Source organism: Benincasa hispida, chromosome 7 (genome assembly GCF_009727055.1).
Source record: "Benincasa hispida cultivar B227 chromosome 7, ASM972705v1, whole genome shotgun sequence".
Classification (NCBI taxonomy): domain Eukaryota; kingdom Viridiplantae; phylum Streptophyta; class Magnoliopsida; order Cucurbitales; family Cucurbitaceae; genus Benincasa; species Benincasa hispida.
Genome location: NC_052355.1, coordinates 25,754,615 through 25,771,309, shown reverse-complemented (window position 1 = coordinate 25,771,309; position 16,695 = coordinate 25,754,615). Strand labels below are relative to the sequence as shown.

The following is a 16,695-nucleotide window of genomic DNA, read 5'->3' as shown; positions in this document are numbered from 1 at the left end:
TGGTGGAATGAGTGTTCGTAGACGTAATTTTGATAAATAAAAAACATAAAACCAAATAATTACTCTATACAATCCCTTAGTTGCTCAAGTTTGGTGCTTTCTAAAAAAAAAAATGTCTTAAAATTTAGAAACTAAAATCGAACATGGTCATCATCCAAGCCGAGGAGCGAGAACGTTTTCACACAAGCCGAAAATTTTATAAAATCGTTAAAAAGAGAATTGATGCTTTTATTCATTTTAAGGTGAAATTACTCTCCATAAATCAAATGGCATGCACTTTAGTTTCATCAAAGCCTCGAAAGTAAAATGTATGATTCTTGTATTTCTAAATGATAAAGTAAATAATGTCATAGGGACATATATTCTCTGTTGACCAAATATATGAGACTATTTACCAATTAAAACTTACCACATTTTTCACTATAAATTCAGCCATTCAACTTTGCATTTTTCATAGTTGTTTCTCATTTCCTCCTTAATTCAAAGTTCTTTTTCATTCCCTTATTCCCTTTGCTTTTTTCCTTCTGAAAAAAGTTATCAAAATGGCAGAAATGGGAAAGGTGATCTCATGCCACAATCTTGGCTCATGGAACCAACAACTCCTCAAAGCCAAACAATATAACAAGCTGGTACTTTCATATATATATTATTATTTCTCTCTCTCTTTTTTCCCCCTTTTTTGAATATTTTCGACATTTTTTTATCATATATCGTTTATGTTGAGACGATATCGGTTGGGGCAACAAACCTTTTCCCTCTATTCTTTTAGTTATAGAATATGGTCCATTTTGAACATAAGTAGTTTTCATAATTTTACTTTTTCATTTCATAATATCTCGTATACAAATTATATAATTTTTATCTATTACTAACTTATGTTCTCATAGGTTAGAAATTATTAAAAAAGAAAAAAAACTTTTCTAACTCGAGTTCACACGTAGAATATAAATTTTGAAATACATAATATTATACCATAATGGAGATAGATAGGGATGGATGTTTCTAACACTTTGATCAATAATTAAATTAGCTTTGTTACTACGTTGTTTAGCTAAACGATAGCTATATTCTATGAACAGCTTGTTGTGAACTTTACTGCAAAATGGTGCGGTCCGTGCCGTGCCATGGCTCTTGTTCTCGAAGAATTAGCGAAGAAGATGAATAATGTCATTTTTTTGAAAGTAGACATTGATGAGCTCAATGTAAGTTTCTACTCCATTAAAGACCTATTTGGAATTATTTTCAAGTACTCAAAACTCCGTTTTTTTCATTTAAGAAAATACTACTTAAACACTTGACAAGTCATTCCAAACCGATCTTTAATCTCGTCACGTTTTATCTATGAGGCTTCATAATTCTTTTTCTCTCAAACTAAAGTATCAACTTTTTTTTTCCCTTTTGGCAGAGTGTTGCGGAGGAGTTTGAAGTGGGTGCCATTCCTTCATATCTGTTCTTCAAGAATGGGAAATTGGTTGACAAGTTCGAGGGTGCAAAGAAAGATGTCCTGAAAAGCACTGTATCCAAACATGCTGCATGAACAAGTAGCTCTACAAAGGATTGATTTAATCAACCATTAATAATGCTACAAATTTCAACATCCACAAACATATGCAGTTGAAATATTCTAAAAAAAAAGGGGAAAAAAAACTATATAAATGTGAGTTGAGTTGGATCAGTTATTTAGACAGTTTTCTTTTTTATTAAAAAGATATTTCGTGAACAAAAGAGAAGTACAGATGAAGAGTTAGAGGAAAGTTTTTAGTTGGAAGCATTATAATTACAAAAAAGAGAGTAAGTTTAGAGTATCAAGAAAGGGTAGCCATAGATTTGCCTTTGAAACTTCTATTGCAAGAGAAAGGGGATCAGTTTAGTTACATGTACGTTACCTAAATAATATGTAAAAGATACATTATATAATTGTACGTTTAACGTATATTAGTACAACAAATATGATATAGAGATTTGAATGTTCGAGTACATACTAATTATTATGGCTGAGCCAAGCTCATGTGTTGATGATTTGATTCATAGTTTGAACTATGCTGATGTTGACTAGTAATATATTTCAGTACTTTACAAAATGTTTAGCATTTTGCCTAGTTTTTTTTAAAGATAAAATACATTTTAAGTTCTTAAAATTTGGGTTAGTTTGCATTTGGATCTCTAAGTTTTCAAGCTCAACAATTTTACCTCTAAGCTTTAGGGATGTGTTTGGTTTAATATTTCAAGTAATTTTGAAAATAAGTCATTTTGGAAGAAATTAAAATGTTTGACAACCATTGTTAATAACGTTTAAAGCACTTTGAAAAAGTGGATTTTTAACTTTTTTTTTTTTTTTTATCAAAAGTGTTTAAATAAAAATGAATTTTTTGAAAAACATTTTTTTTCTCTACTCAATCCGAAAAGACCCTTTTTTATCCGTCCCCCTCTTGTTCTCCCTTCATCCTATTCCTCATATCAATGGCGGCTAGCAACTGTAATTTTCTTTCAATGTTTTCTTTTTTTCTCCTCCTTCTATCTTCTCATTCCTAGACCTTCTTTCCCTAATATTTAAAAAACAAACAAACAAACGAACGATGGACATTCCAGATCGGGAATGAACCTTCATCTACTCCTCTCTCTCTAATGTGTTTCTAATAAGTCCATCCCACAAAAGAAAGATTATTATTAAAAAATAATTTTTTAAATTAAAAAATTTATTGAAAAAGAAAACTTATAATCCTTATCAAATTAGGAATTTTGATTCAAATTATAATCCCCAAATGGATCAAAATTAAATCAAAAGATAAGTTAGATAAAATTCGAATTGAATCAAATTGAATTTGACAAATCAAAATTTTATCCCAAATCAAATTCGACAAAGTCTATCTTATAATTTTATTCCAAAACTAAACCAAAATGGGAAAGAAAACTAGCATTTACAGCTATAAAATAAATTATGGCATATTCTAATCTTTATTCCAAATATTTTTTTAATAAATGTCAAATCTAAATTCAAGTGATCTAGAATTGATCTCAAATAAGAACATTTGTTACATTTTATTCAAACCACAAATCAAATTTGAGTGAAATGGAAAATTAAAAAGTACAACAAATGATATAGATAAAACTTAAATCAGTCTTTTTTTTAGAAAGATATTATAATTAAAGTGTGGGGTGGAGAAATCAAACCTCAAATCACGAAGTTGGTAGTATGAACATTATGTCAGTTGAGCTACGCTCTTGTTGGCAACTTAAGTATGATTTATTAATATTGAAAGTTTGTTTGAAATATAAGTCTAATTAGAGTTGGGTACATGAATAAGCAAAAATAAATAAATAAATAAAGTCCGCATAATTTAGAATTATAATTACAACTTTACGCTTCAAATATAGACTTTCTAATTAGACTCATATCAAATAACTATGCATTTCAATCATACGAATTATTTAACTTTAACTCTTCTAATTAAACAACTCCAAATTTTTTAGGCCCTGTTTCGTACCTATTTGGTTATATATTTTTTGTTTTTGAAAATTTAGCCTATAGACACTACTTTCACCTTCAAATGTCTTAATTTATTATCAATTTTTTATCAATAAATAAAAAAATCAAGCCAAATTTTGAAAACTAAATAGTAACTTCTAAAAAGGTGTGTTTATTTTTTGGATTTGGCAAGAATTCAACCATTTATTTAAGAAAGATGCAAATCATGGTAAGAAATTGAAGGAAATAGGTTTAATTTTTAAAAACCAAAAAATAAAAAACGAAATGGTTATCAAACGAGACTTTAATATCTCAACTCAACACCCCCAAAGTCTGCCTAAAAAATATATTAGCTTTTATCAAAGGCATTTAAAACCTAAAAGATTTCTACATTTTAACATGGATAATTAAAGACTTTTGAATATGATATGTATTCATAAAGGGATGTTTAGATCTTTGTAAAACGCAAGGTATTTTAGAAACCTTTCAAAAAATATATACCTTACATCTTTTCCAAAATATTTATATACATCTACTATAAATCAAAGGCTATTAAGAATATAAAAAAAAGTTTATTTTATATTTTTCACGTAATTAAAAAATTGAAAAATATATTAGGTAATTATTTTAAATGACAAAATTACTAAAAAAAACTTTCAAATATAGAAAAATCCAAGAATATGAAGATAGACAGTGATAGACTACAATTTTCTCTATATTTATTAGTGATAGACATTGATAGATGACTATCACTGTCTATTGATGTTTATCACTAATAAACAGTAACATTTTATTATATTTAGAAATAAGTTCGCTCATTTTCTCATATTTAGAAACAACCCAAATATATTATATTTTGATGAAGGTATTAAAAAACTTTTTGAAAAGAATATATATACTTTTATTGCACGTAATAAAAAAAAACTTATTAAAGATAAGATGTATCTAAATTATCAAGAAGTCTGATATATATATATATATATTACAATAACAATTTTAAAACATTCGGAAATGCAGTTTTTTTATCAAATGCTTTTAAAGTTGTTAAAAAAAAGAAGAAAAAAAGAAGGGAAAAAAAATGAAGGAATACCTACTTTGTATTGAAAGTTAAAATATATATATATATATATATGTATGTATGTATGTATGTATATGTACACAACAAATTTCCACAAACATTTAGAAACAGTCCAAAATAACATATTTTTTAATTTTAAAAAATTCAAATATTTAATATTTAAAGAAAAGGGAAAACTTTTAGTTTTACATGATCTTCCCTCTAACTCACTCATTCGTCTCTAAAAAAAAAAAAAAGAGTTAATTCTACAAATAATAGAGTTCTCTAAAAATAAATGAAAAAAAATACGATGGTGGGAAAACTTTTTTTCTTCTTTTTTTTTTTTTAATAATGTGGTTATGAAAATAAATGTCTCATTCTGGGTTAACTAGAAAGTATTGACATAAATAAGTAAGGAAATCATATATGAGGTCCACGAGTTTCTTCAATTCTAACTTTGGTCAAACACACTTCGTCTAGGTCATCTGTCACGAGGCATGACTCATAGACTTTGTCCATAATTATGTTTTTTAAAAATTTTAAAATAAATTTAAATATTGCCTATGGAGTTTTTTTTTTTTTTTTTAATGTTTACAAAACATTGAAAACATGTATCTTGACACATTATAGGAAAAATGATTAATCAAATTATATTTAAAGAAAAATACATCTAAAGTTAAAACTATTAATTACAAGTCAATAGAAATTCATGTGCCACACGGTGGTCGTCTTCTCGTATGCATACCATAACAAGGTACATGAACCTTAAAGTTAGTTGACGGTGAATTACATCATCAATATCTTGTTAGATGACAACAAAAGGAAATTCATCAGGTGCATAAATACACGTGTTGATGACTTAATGACCAAAACTCGATGCGACATCTACTTTAACTCCTAGTAAGTGTCTAGGAGAAGTTGGAATCGAATTATTAGCTACATGAGATTCTTGGAGGAATTGAATTCTAAGTAGAAGCGTGTGAACGCAGTGCATTGTGAATCAATTTTAAAAACTCAAAAACAGAGAAAAAAATGGAGAACAGGTTCAACATTAATTCTATATACAATATACTTTTGGGAGAACAAGGATAAGGAAAACTAACTCATGAAGGTCTTTCATCTCAAAATTCCCTCTCCTAGAAATGATATCCAAAAAGGCGATAGGATGACTTCTCACTCGATATGTGAATCTTAGACAAAAAGGACTGTCAACAACTGTAACAACAAAAATACTAACAACAAATAAACAAGTAAAGGCATACATTAGTTGGTAACCCAGTTCGGTGATAAACACCTATATCTAAGTGGCAGAGTGCCCATGAAAAGTAGTCCACTAATATGAAAAAGTTAAGCAGTTACAACGTAGTACTTATCTGTAATACAGCAACCACTACAGTGGCTCACGTAGAGCTTAACTCACATATCACCTAGGCTCCCTGTAGATATGTGACTCGCTCTCAACTAAACTTAGGCTCCTACTAAGTATGTTAACATTAGTGTATGACACTTCAGCACCCAACAATCCGTGAGACTCCTCTCATGACGATATCTTTCCTCACATGAGCGAACTCCCTTCCCTGATGAATCTTAGGATCTTCGTAAGACAAAGAACTCCTCCTCTAAAGTTGAGTCTTAGGCTCCCCCTAAGATTGAGAATCCCTTCTCCGGCCGCTGTGGCTTAGGCTCCCCCTAAGACCTTGAAAATCTTCGATGTGTTGCACTAAACGGATGAAGAACTTGCACAGTGGAATAGTGAGAAAACCCACAAAAACACGATGTAGAACAGTTTGGCCAAAGTACAAAAGTCATATTCCTCAATTAAAAAAATGCGACAACCTTAAATGGTTTGCAAAAATCTCTTTAAATAAACAAATCCAATAAAGGAAACAAGTCCTCAATTGGAAAAAAAAATCGTGCTTCAAAAAAGGAACATATCGAACTAAATATCATAGTTGGATATTTCAAGATAAGGAGAATATTCTGCAGGAAAATATTCTAATGTCACAATTGGATGTTAAAACTTTATTTGAAATATTTGCAGAACCACTGCCATAGATAAAATTATAAAACTAACAAACCAAATCTCCAATGAACTCCCCATTTGACTTATAAGTGTTTTTATAGGCAAAACAATACAAACTACCATTCAACCAAACATCAATAGAGATAAAGTTGTCTGAAATAAAGTCTTGACAAGAACAAAGAACACCACCAGCAACAAAAAAACACTTCCTGAATAAAAGCAACAAATAACAACAACGAACTCCAACCAAGAATAACATTCAAACAGAATTGAAACTGTGAAACTATCCAATCACTCCCCCTTTCTATCTGTAAACCAAAAATCACCCAAAAACATCAACTCTGTGGTTGAGAAGTGGAAGCTCCTGCATCCCTGGACAAGACGGACCACATAATTGTTAAAACCTCATCCACTTCAACCTTTCTCTCCTGAAGCTGGTGCACGAAAGACTCAAGGTCACGAGATTAAGTTGAAAGTAGTTGCAGAATACAACCACCAAATGAAGAAGCTATTAATGCTCGACATGAGACATCAAGATGATAAGTTGGCATGGTAATATCCAGATCAAGAACATGGTGATCCTGTAGGAGCTTAGGGTTGATGCAGAAGAGACTTGGAGATGGTCCAACAGCTTCTGAAGTAGTGGGATGATCAAGCTTCTGAGACAACAAGATACCGCGGATAAGACGAGGAAAACAAATAGGCAATTTCAGAGCTACGGACCTAATGTGTCGTTTAATCTGGTTGAGTACAAACACACCATAATTAAACTGTGCTATAGTCCTAATCTAATACATTAAAGTAGCAAGAGAAACAAACAAATTAGATTTGCACGAGGAAGGGCACCAATTATAAATCCCAATCTTGTGCAAAAGGGCATATTTAACATTCACACCAACTGTAGGCAATTGACCCATTCGTGGCCAAGCGGAATGAGCTTATCCAATCAATTCAAACATAAAATCTTTTAAAGAAGGATGTTGTTCCCTCACATTTTTAAGCACATTTCAACAAAGAAATTGGTTGATCACGGTAGCAAAGAAAACAAACAAATGACGCCTATTGTGTACCTTTTGAAAATTTGGACTAGCTGAATCTACAAAATCTAAAGGAAGATTCACAATGAATTCACACACCAACTGGGGATAGAAAGGCCCCAAGTTCAAAACAGTTCTTTCAAGATCAGTAGTTTGAATCAACTTCATAAGCTCAGCGCGCTCTTAAGTACGATTAGATAATTCTTTCTCATTCACAATATTACGTTTAACAACATACTTCCATAGGCTTGCACTTTCTTCCGTGTAAAAAGAGACCCCATCTAAAGGCACAGAGGGAACGTTAGTCACAGATGGTTATCTTTTGTCTGAGTCATGGCCCTAGTGACCCAAACAGAGCTTGTAGCTTCATTGTTTGAGCTGCTCTTGAAACCTTAGTCAGAGGCTTCCTCAGAAGCGATTTGCTTAGTATCATCATCAGATGACTCAAAGAAGATATCAACACCACTATTAACAACACTAGAAACACCAGCACCAATAACAACTTTCTTAGATCAAAGAATAGCCATAGTGATTGTTGAAATACCTTGAATCTATTTGTTGGTGCTTCGAACAACCTAGTCTGGGGGTCTCGCTGCATTCTGATGTAATTTTGAAAACATTCTCTCAAATAATAGTGTTCTCCCTCTGCCTGTGGATGTAGCTAACACACTATTAGTGAACCACATATATCTGTGTGTTGATTTTCCCTATCTCTACGTTCCTTTTTTGTGTTCTTTAATTGTCGATTTCGCAACAGTGATATTGTCTTCATCATCAGAATAAATAGAACAGAGAGAATTTTCATGACTCAGATCTCTGGATTTAATGGCAACTTCATATTCAATAGCATTTTTCACATTATCAGGAGTCGCAGATGTCCACAAATCAGCATTATCAAGATTTTAATCTGATAAAATGGAAAACTCATATGGAGTCTTGATATTTTCTTCAACAGTTTGAGCCTCATCACTAGGCCCAGTACTAGTAACAGTCGGAACCACATGAGCACTTTGCGAATCAATAACACTGAGAATAAAGGAAGCAAAAACGATATTCTAAACAATATTTAAAATATTTTCAGCTTCTTCTAACTCAGCAGCAGTATCAAAATTATCAAGTAACGACATTACAGTTGAAGTAGGAACAGGCATTTTTTTAAACTCATAACAACCCGGAATAGTAACATTAGAACCCAAATCAGTGGTGGAAGTATGAATAGAAGCATCAGCAAAACCAAAACGAGATTTAAGACTATCATCAGCAACTAAACTACCCTCAGAAACCCTAGCATCTGCAACTAAAGTTAAAGGATTATGCACTATCCTACTTCTAACTAAACAGATTGACCTTCACTTTATGTTAAAGCTCATGCTTATATCACTACTCGCCACACTCATGCTTAGGATTATGCACTACTCGCCACACTAACGCATCGCGTACCACTTGGTGGCTGACCACATGCTTATATCTCTATAATGCAAGGTTGCGTCAAGCATAAGATCGTGCCTATCTCTAGGAACAATGCATACTTCACTTTAGTGTGTCACTACTCACCCTCTCAGGCTGTTAGTTGTGGCTAATCAACCCATAGACAAGCATTGCAACAGCCCATAGACAAGCGTTGTGACAGCCTCACACCAAGCGAAGAGGATTACACTATACTCACACAACGCACACCGCTCAATGGGTTGCTACGTGCGTCCTATCTCTAGGATACACGATTGACTATGTGATTGCCTTGTAGGTAAACATGACATAGATAAAAAAGATGAAGAAGATGGCGCTAAAGGAATTAAGATATGCATTGATTACAAAATGTCTTAATATCTTAAGTTAAAATGTAATACAATACAGGGGCAAGAGGAGAAATGGAAGGCTCGATGAAAACAATCTCTTGTTTTTCATCCGAAATGTGTCAAGGCTACTGGTGGCGCCATGGATGGATGGTGGAGATGTCTCTCTCGAGCTCTATCTCCAACGAAAGCTCCGGTCGTCACTCGGAATGGTTTGTGGAGGTGGTGAATCCTCAAAGAAAATCTCGCTCATGCTCTCATCTATGATCGCAAGCATCTGCTTTAAGGCAGAAGCTCAAATGCTTTGAAGTGAAGGTCCAAGGTGCTTTTTATAGAGTTTAAACGCCGATAGCATTCATGATTTCGTTCTGCCTCACTACTATCTTTATTGCGGTATGGGCAATGTCACATCATCTTATCTTGTTGATGCTTCCAAGGTATGCATTCGAGTTTATTTCTCCTGAATTTCCAACGCATTCCATCTACCTTGCGAGTAGACTTTATCACGATTATCACTTTATGGACACAACATTCCATGTGGCAAACTAATCTTTTTGAATATCATCTCATGCGATCATCCTTGCAGTGGTCTGAGACCGACACATGCGATCAATTCCTGTAATATCTGCAAAAATGGACACTTTGACGCGGAATAATGCATGGTATAAGGTTAGTGAGGATTTTTGGTGCTGATTGACGCAAGCTCACTTTTTCACATGAATTGTTAGTATTATCAACGCATATTCTACTTATTAGCCCTCATAATTCTAAGATAAAGGCTACAATAGCTTGTATTTCTACGAGCTATCAATCATCTACAACATGTATCTTGCACTTGGCTTTTTCTTTGTATCTCACCATTTTACTATATGAAGTTTGAGCCCCTTGACGAGTACTCACCATTATAGAAGATTGAGTAAGATAATTAAGAACATAATATTTGAACAGATACAACTGAGGGAGAAGGAAACCCACGATGCAACAAGGAAACCTATCACAATTAAATCTTCTGCAATTTGAATTCATACAATACTCAACGACCATAATTAAGGTAGTTAATTACACGATCTGCTTTAGATTTTCTACTGAACGATCTATGACTTTAATTGCTCCACCTTAAAAACACAACGGCCCAAGGCTGCCCTTAGGGCCTCAAGACGATCAGCATCAAGTGCCTTGGTAAAAATGTCAATTCTTTGATTTTTTGTGTTAACGTGCTCTAACGCAATCTATTTACTTTCAACAAGGTCATGAATAAAATGGTGTATGATGTCTATATGCTTAGTACGACTATATTGAATTGGGTTTTTGGATATATTAATCGCACTCATATTATCACAGAAAAGATTCATAACATCTGATGAGGCATCATACTCCATCAACATCTGCTTCATCCAAAGTAATTGAGTACAGCTACTCTCTGCTCCAATATATTCTACTTCAGCGGTAACTTTGTTTCTTCCTAAACCACGAAATCAGGTTGTTCCCTAAGAAGGAGCAACCTCTGGATGTACTATTTCTATCCTCTAAGTTACCTGCCCAATCAATATCATAGTAGCCAACTAGAGAGCTATTGGTATTAAGGGTATACAATAAGCCATATTTGCTAGTACCATTTATGTATTTGATAATTCTCTTTGCACTGAGTAAATGACTGTTTTTAGGATAAAATTGATATCTAGCACATATACCAACAACAAAGGCAATGTCAGGTCTGCTGGCAGTCAAATAAAGAAAACTCTCAATGATACTCCTATAGAGACTCTCATAAACACTAGTTCCATCGGAGTCTTTCGACATTTTTACATGAGTTGGAGCAGGAGTTATTTTAGCATCGACACTTTCAAGGCCATATTTCTTCATTAAATTCTTGGCATATTTTCTTTGAGAGATAAAGATTCCCTCATTTAGTTGCTTTATTTGAAATCCTAGAAAATAAGACAGTTCTTCTACCATACTCATCATAAATTCATCTTGCATCTATTTCATAAAGAGCTCAACCATCTCCTGAAACATTCCTTAAAAAAAATGTCATCAACATAAATTTGAACAATCTCAAATTTTCATGAGATCCCTTAACAAAGAGAGTTGTATCAACTCCTCCTTGTCTTACCCATTGTTAACAAAAAATTGAGTTAAACATTTGTACCATGCTCTGGGAGCCTATTTAAAGTAATAGAGGGCCTTGTTTGAGTTTATACACATGCTCAAGGTGAGAAGGATCCACAAATCCTTTGGGTTGAGCAACATGCACTTCCTTATTTAGAAATCCGTTCAAGAAGGCACTCTTTACATCCATCTGATATACTTTAAACTTTAAAAAACAAGCAATGTCGAGCAATAGTCTGATGGCTTCTAATCTTGCAACAGGAGTGAAGGTTTCATCAAAATTCACGCCTTCAACTTGAGGGTTTAGGGTTTATTTCTATTTTTGTCAATCTGGTTCTTAAAAATCTACTTTGTGCCAATAACATTCATAGATTCAGGACAGGAGACAAGATTTTGGACGTCATTCCTCACGAATTACTCAAGCTCCTCTTGCATCGCATTGACTCAACATTCATCTTTAAGAGCTTCTTTGACACTTTTAGGTTCAATAGGGGAAGTGAAGCAAATATTGCTGATTGTTGGTTCAGAAAGAGGAGAGGAAAAATAAATATGCATCTTATATTATGCATTGATCTCCATGCATCGATGGTCATGTGTTAGACTAGAAAATATACAATATGTGTTTAAGCACATATGCGATGACCATGTGTTCCTATAACAAGTTTTCTTGCTCTCTCGCCAAGTATAACGAGAACGCAAGTTTCTCGAGATGATCTGAGGTCGAACATAGGGACTTGTAACTAATTAATGTTTGTGAAGTGATGCATTTGAGGTGATGAATGAAAGTAAAAAGAAGCTAATGGAATATGCGCTACTCCTACTCCTTACTAAACAAATTGAGCAATGGAAGTTTAACTATGAGGATTGGTAGAGATACAACAATTGTTAACGCATAATAATATTCATTATGTTAGGTCGCCCGAGTAATCCCAGCTCGCCATACGAACACATCGCACACTCTCGGTGCCCAGCCGCATGCCTATATTTCTATAATGCATGGTTGCGTCGAGCATAAGATTGTGCCTATCTCTAGGAACAAAGCTTACTTTGCTTTTGTATGATCCACTATTCACCTTCTCAGCCAGTTAGTCACGGCTAATCAGCTCATAGACAAGAATTGCGACAGCTCATAGACAAGCATTGCTACCGCCTCACACCAAGCGNCGGCTAATCAGCTCATAGACAAGAATTGCGACAGCTCATAGACAAGCATTGCTACCGCCTCACACCAAGCGAAGAAGATTAACTCACTATACTCCCACAATGCACACCTCTTGGTGGGTTACTACATGCGTCCTATCTCTAGGCAACATGACTGAGTAAGCGACTACCTTTGATAACTAAACGATGAATGTAAACGATGATAAAGAAGAAGAAGATGAAGAATATGAAGCTAAAGAAAGTAAAAGATGCATTGATTACAAAATGTAATTAAGTCAAAATGTAATACAATACAGAGATAAGAGGAGAGGTGGAAGGCTAGATGAAAATAATCTCTTACTTTTCATCCAAAATGCGTCAAGGTTGCTGGTGATGCCATAGATGGATGGTGGAGAAGTCTCTCTCGAGCACTATCTCTAGCGTAACTCCGGTCGTCACTCGGAAGGGGCCATAGAGGTAGAGAATCCTCAAAGAATATCTGCTCATGCTCTTATCTATGATCACAAGGATCTGCCTTAAGGCAGAAGCTCAGATGCCTTGAATTTGGGCTCTAAGGCTCTATTTATAGAGCTCAAACGCTGACAGCATTGGTGGTCCCGTTCTGAATCACTGCCACTTCTGACATGGTAGGTGAAATGTCAACATCATTTTATCTCTTTGATACTCCCAAGGTATGGGTTCATGCTTGTTTCTCCTGAAGTATCAATGCATTTCACTCATTTTGCGATCGACCTTCTATCACGGTTATCACTTGTAGCTACAGCATTCCATGCGACGAACTGGTCTTCATGAAGATCAAACGCATGCGATCAACTTTGTGATGGTCTGGGATCAACATATGCGATCGATTCCTGTGATAGCTACAAAAATAGGCATTTTGATGTAGAATAACGCATAATATAGGGTTAGTAGATATTTTCAGTACTGATCGACGCAACTCACTTTTCACATGAATTCTTAGTATTATCGACGCATATTCTGCTTGTTAGCCCTCATAATTCTTAGTAAAAAGCTACAATAGCTTGTATTTCTACAAGCTATCATTGATCATGTCAAGGTAATTGATTTTATCCTTTCTTCTAGTCGTCACTCCTTCTTTAATGTCTCCAATAATGTTACTAGAGGGATGATTTTTATGAACCCTGCTGGAAGATTGATTGTTACTAGCTTCTATCTACTCTGAGGTATTTTGGGTAATCTCCACTAGAATTTCTGTATTCATGTTTAAAGGCATGTCAGACGAGATGTTAGGCACATTAGTATTAATAACTTGAGTGATGTCGAGATTTTCTTCTTCAATAGAAGAAGAATCGAGGGATGCAACATCATCATCAATTACAATGTTAATAGACTCCATTACAGTAATATTTGTGGAATACCCATGAAATATCCATTCATCGGACTTGGAATCATTTCTTCTAGTTTCTTTATCAACAAAAATGTAACAAACACTTTCAAAGATATGAAAGTATTTCACATTTGGTTTTCTACCTCTCCATATTTCATAAATAGTGCTAAAGGCTCCTAGTCGTCGGACAACTCTATTATATATATGATAAGTCGTGTTTAGTGCTTCTTCCTAGAAGTGAAATGGTAGATGCTTTGCACGTATCATCGCACGAGTCGTCTCCTGAAGAGTTCTATTTTTCCTTTCCACATTTGTTATGTTGTGGTGTAACAGGAGCTAAAAAATCATGGGGAATTCCAGCAGACAGACATAACTCAGTAAATTGAGAGGTTTCAAACTCCCTACCATGATCACTTTGAATATGTATCACTTCAAATCTTTCTCACATTGTAAATGAAGACAGAGAGCATGAAAAATAGGAAAAGTATATGATTTTCACAAAGAAAATGCACCTAGATTTATCTGGAGAAGTCATCAACAACAATTAGAACATATTGTTTGATATAGCGTTGGTTGCAAGAGCCTTCAAAATAATTTTCATGCCTACATGCCCAATGCGTTTATGCCATTAACTTGCCTCATCTTGTCTTGTGAGATGGCAAACTTGCCAAGTATGATTAGAACGTCACAGATAACAATTATTAGAAGAACGTAGACCTGTAATGCTAATAAGATTGATAGTAAGTTCTTCAACCAATATTACATCTTTCAACGGAGAAAGACCCAAATAATTCAGTTTTTCTTTCCTAATGATTTTTCCACAAGCACCATCATCAAATTTGACCTTTCTGAAACTGATAGATTTGATATCGGACAAATAGCTCTTTTTCTCCAGTCATGTGCCGAGAGCTTCCACTATCAAAATACCAGTCGCCTTTAGCAGAGGATCTGAGCGAAGTCAAAACCACATTACATTTGTTCTGAACATTTTTCTCTCTCCATACCTGTTGACTCTTGTATGTTCTTTTATTACGACTTTGTGAAAAGTAGGGAACATTTCTGAAATATGTGGGTCTATAGAAAATCTTTGGTAATTGATAGCAAAAAGGATGTTTTTGTCCCACCTTTCCACAATAGTGACACATCCATCTTGGTCTAGTCAAGTGGTTATCTTTCAATACAACGTTGCTAGTAGATGTACCTGTAAAGCCATAAAACTTTAGATCTTCGACTTTAACAAACTCAATCTTTCGCTTTCCTTTTAGTTTTAATTGATTATGATGCTGACTTCCTCTTTTAGAAAAGTCAAGCTCAGAGTTATTACCAACAGTTGTTCCTTCTGTTAAATTTTTCTCCAAAGACTTAGTACCAATGATTAACATTCTAGCATTCTTACATACTAAATCCTTTTCAGCTTTAACTTTAGAAAGTTCACGCTTCAAATATGAAATAGACATAAGCCTGTGATTGTTAGCTATCACAGTCTCAATTCTTACTTTTTACACATCAAAGGCTTTCTGATCATCTTTCCATTTGAGAAAAAGAGCATAATAAGAAGGATCTGTAGACTTAAGTCCTACAATATCATGATCATTTTTTGCATACACATCATATTTAGAAACATCACATGATGAGGTGTCAGAAGGGATGTTACTAACAAGTGCTTTGACGTCATCCTCTAAGTCACTGCTATCTTCAAAGAATGAGGCTTTATTAACAGCTGATTTCGGGTCTTGAAGAATGAGGCTTCAACCTCTCACTAGCTCATGAGGTGTTAGTTTATAGTTGAACTATAAACAGTTTGTTCATTAGAGGAATCAATGGTACTTGAGGAGTTAGATGTAACTACATGCGTAAAATTGTAATTTGGCCCAATTGTAGTTATGAGCGATTTGTAAAGGGTCGCCTCGTCGTTGATTCGTTATATCTATGGACACAAAAATATATCTACAGTGTAAAGAGTGAAGCTATCGATCTTTAGTGGAGTGCCCGGTAGTTAATGAATATTGATTAATTTAATTAAAAAGTTTAATTAATTAATCACATAATATTGGAGCTTCTAATCTATAGGTCCATAAAATCCTCTTATTAGCTCGCTAAGGATAGTACTGAGGAATGATTTGAATTGTTCAAATTACTTGAAAGAAATTTTATATTAATATGATTAATATATAATGTATTATGATACATTATAAAACATGGTTAATTATAGATATGATCTATAATCCAAACTATATAAGAGAGATATATTTGAACAAGATTCGAATATTAAATTCATGTGAATTAGATTCATATAGAATTATAATGTTAGAGAGATGAATGCATATAAATATGTGATGTTTATATGTTAATTAATTAACTCTATATTAAATTGAATTTATTATCTAGTTATTTAATTTGTATGCCAAATAATTAAATAATGGTTATTTAATTAATTAGCTATAAAGTAAGAAAAAGGAATACTTGGAGAAGGGGTTACCCTCTCTCTGTATAAATATACCATTGTTGCCCCTTTTAGGGCAAGGTTTTTATTAGGTGAAAGAAAAACCCTAGCCTCCACTCCAAAATTCTCTCTACTCTCCCAAGAAAATTCTCTCAACCTCTTCCTCTTCCAAGGTCTCAGAGCCCATACATCTAGCTCCTTGGAATCCTAGAAAATAATACATACATCTAGCTCTTTGGAATCCTAGAGAATAATAAG

At 33.7% G+C, this 16,695-nt stretch overlaps 1 protein-coding gene across 1 annotated transcript; it reads left to right on the top strand.

Annotated features, from left to right (window-relative positions):
* The first annotated feature begins 462 nt into the window (after window positions 1-462).
* Window positions 463-1,977, top strand: LOC120081816 (thioredoxin H1-like). Its single transcript, XM_039036988.1, has 3 exons — window positions 463-629; window positions 1,080-1,202; window positions 1,406-1,977. The coding sequence occupies exons 1-3, from the start codon at window positions 543-545 to the stop codon at window positions 1,535-1,537; spliced, it is 342 nt and encodes a 113-aa protein (XP_038892916.1). The 5' UTR covers window positions 463-542; the 3' UTR covers window positions 1,538-1,977.
* Window positions 1,978-16,695: the final 14,718 nt, after the last annotated feature.

Coding starts and splice junctions, on each gene's coding strand:
- LOC120081816 (XM_039036988.1), top strand. CDS start 543: ATGGCAGAAATGGGAAAGGTGATCTCATGCCACAATCTTGGCTCATGG. Junction 630..1,079: donor CCAAACAATATAACAAGCTG/GTACTTTCATAT, acceptor TTCTATGAACAG/CTTGTTGTGAACTTTACTGC. Junction 1,203..1,405: donor TAGACATTGATGAGCTCAAT/GTAAGTTTCTAC, acceptor CCCTTTTGGCAG/AGTGTTGCGGAGGAGTTTGA.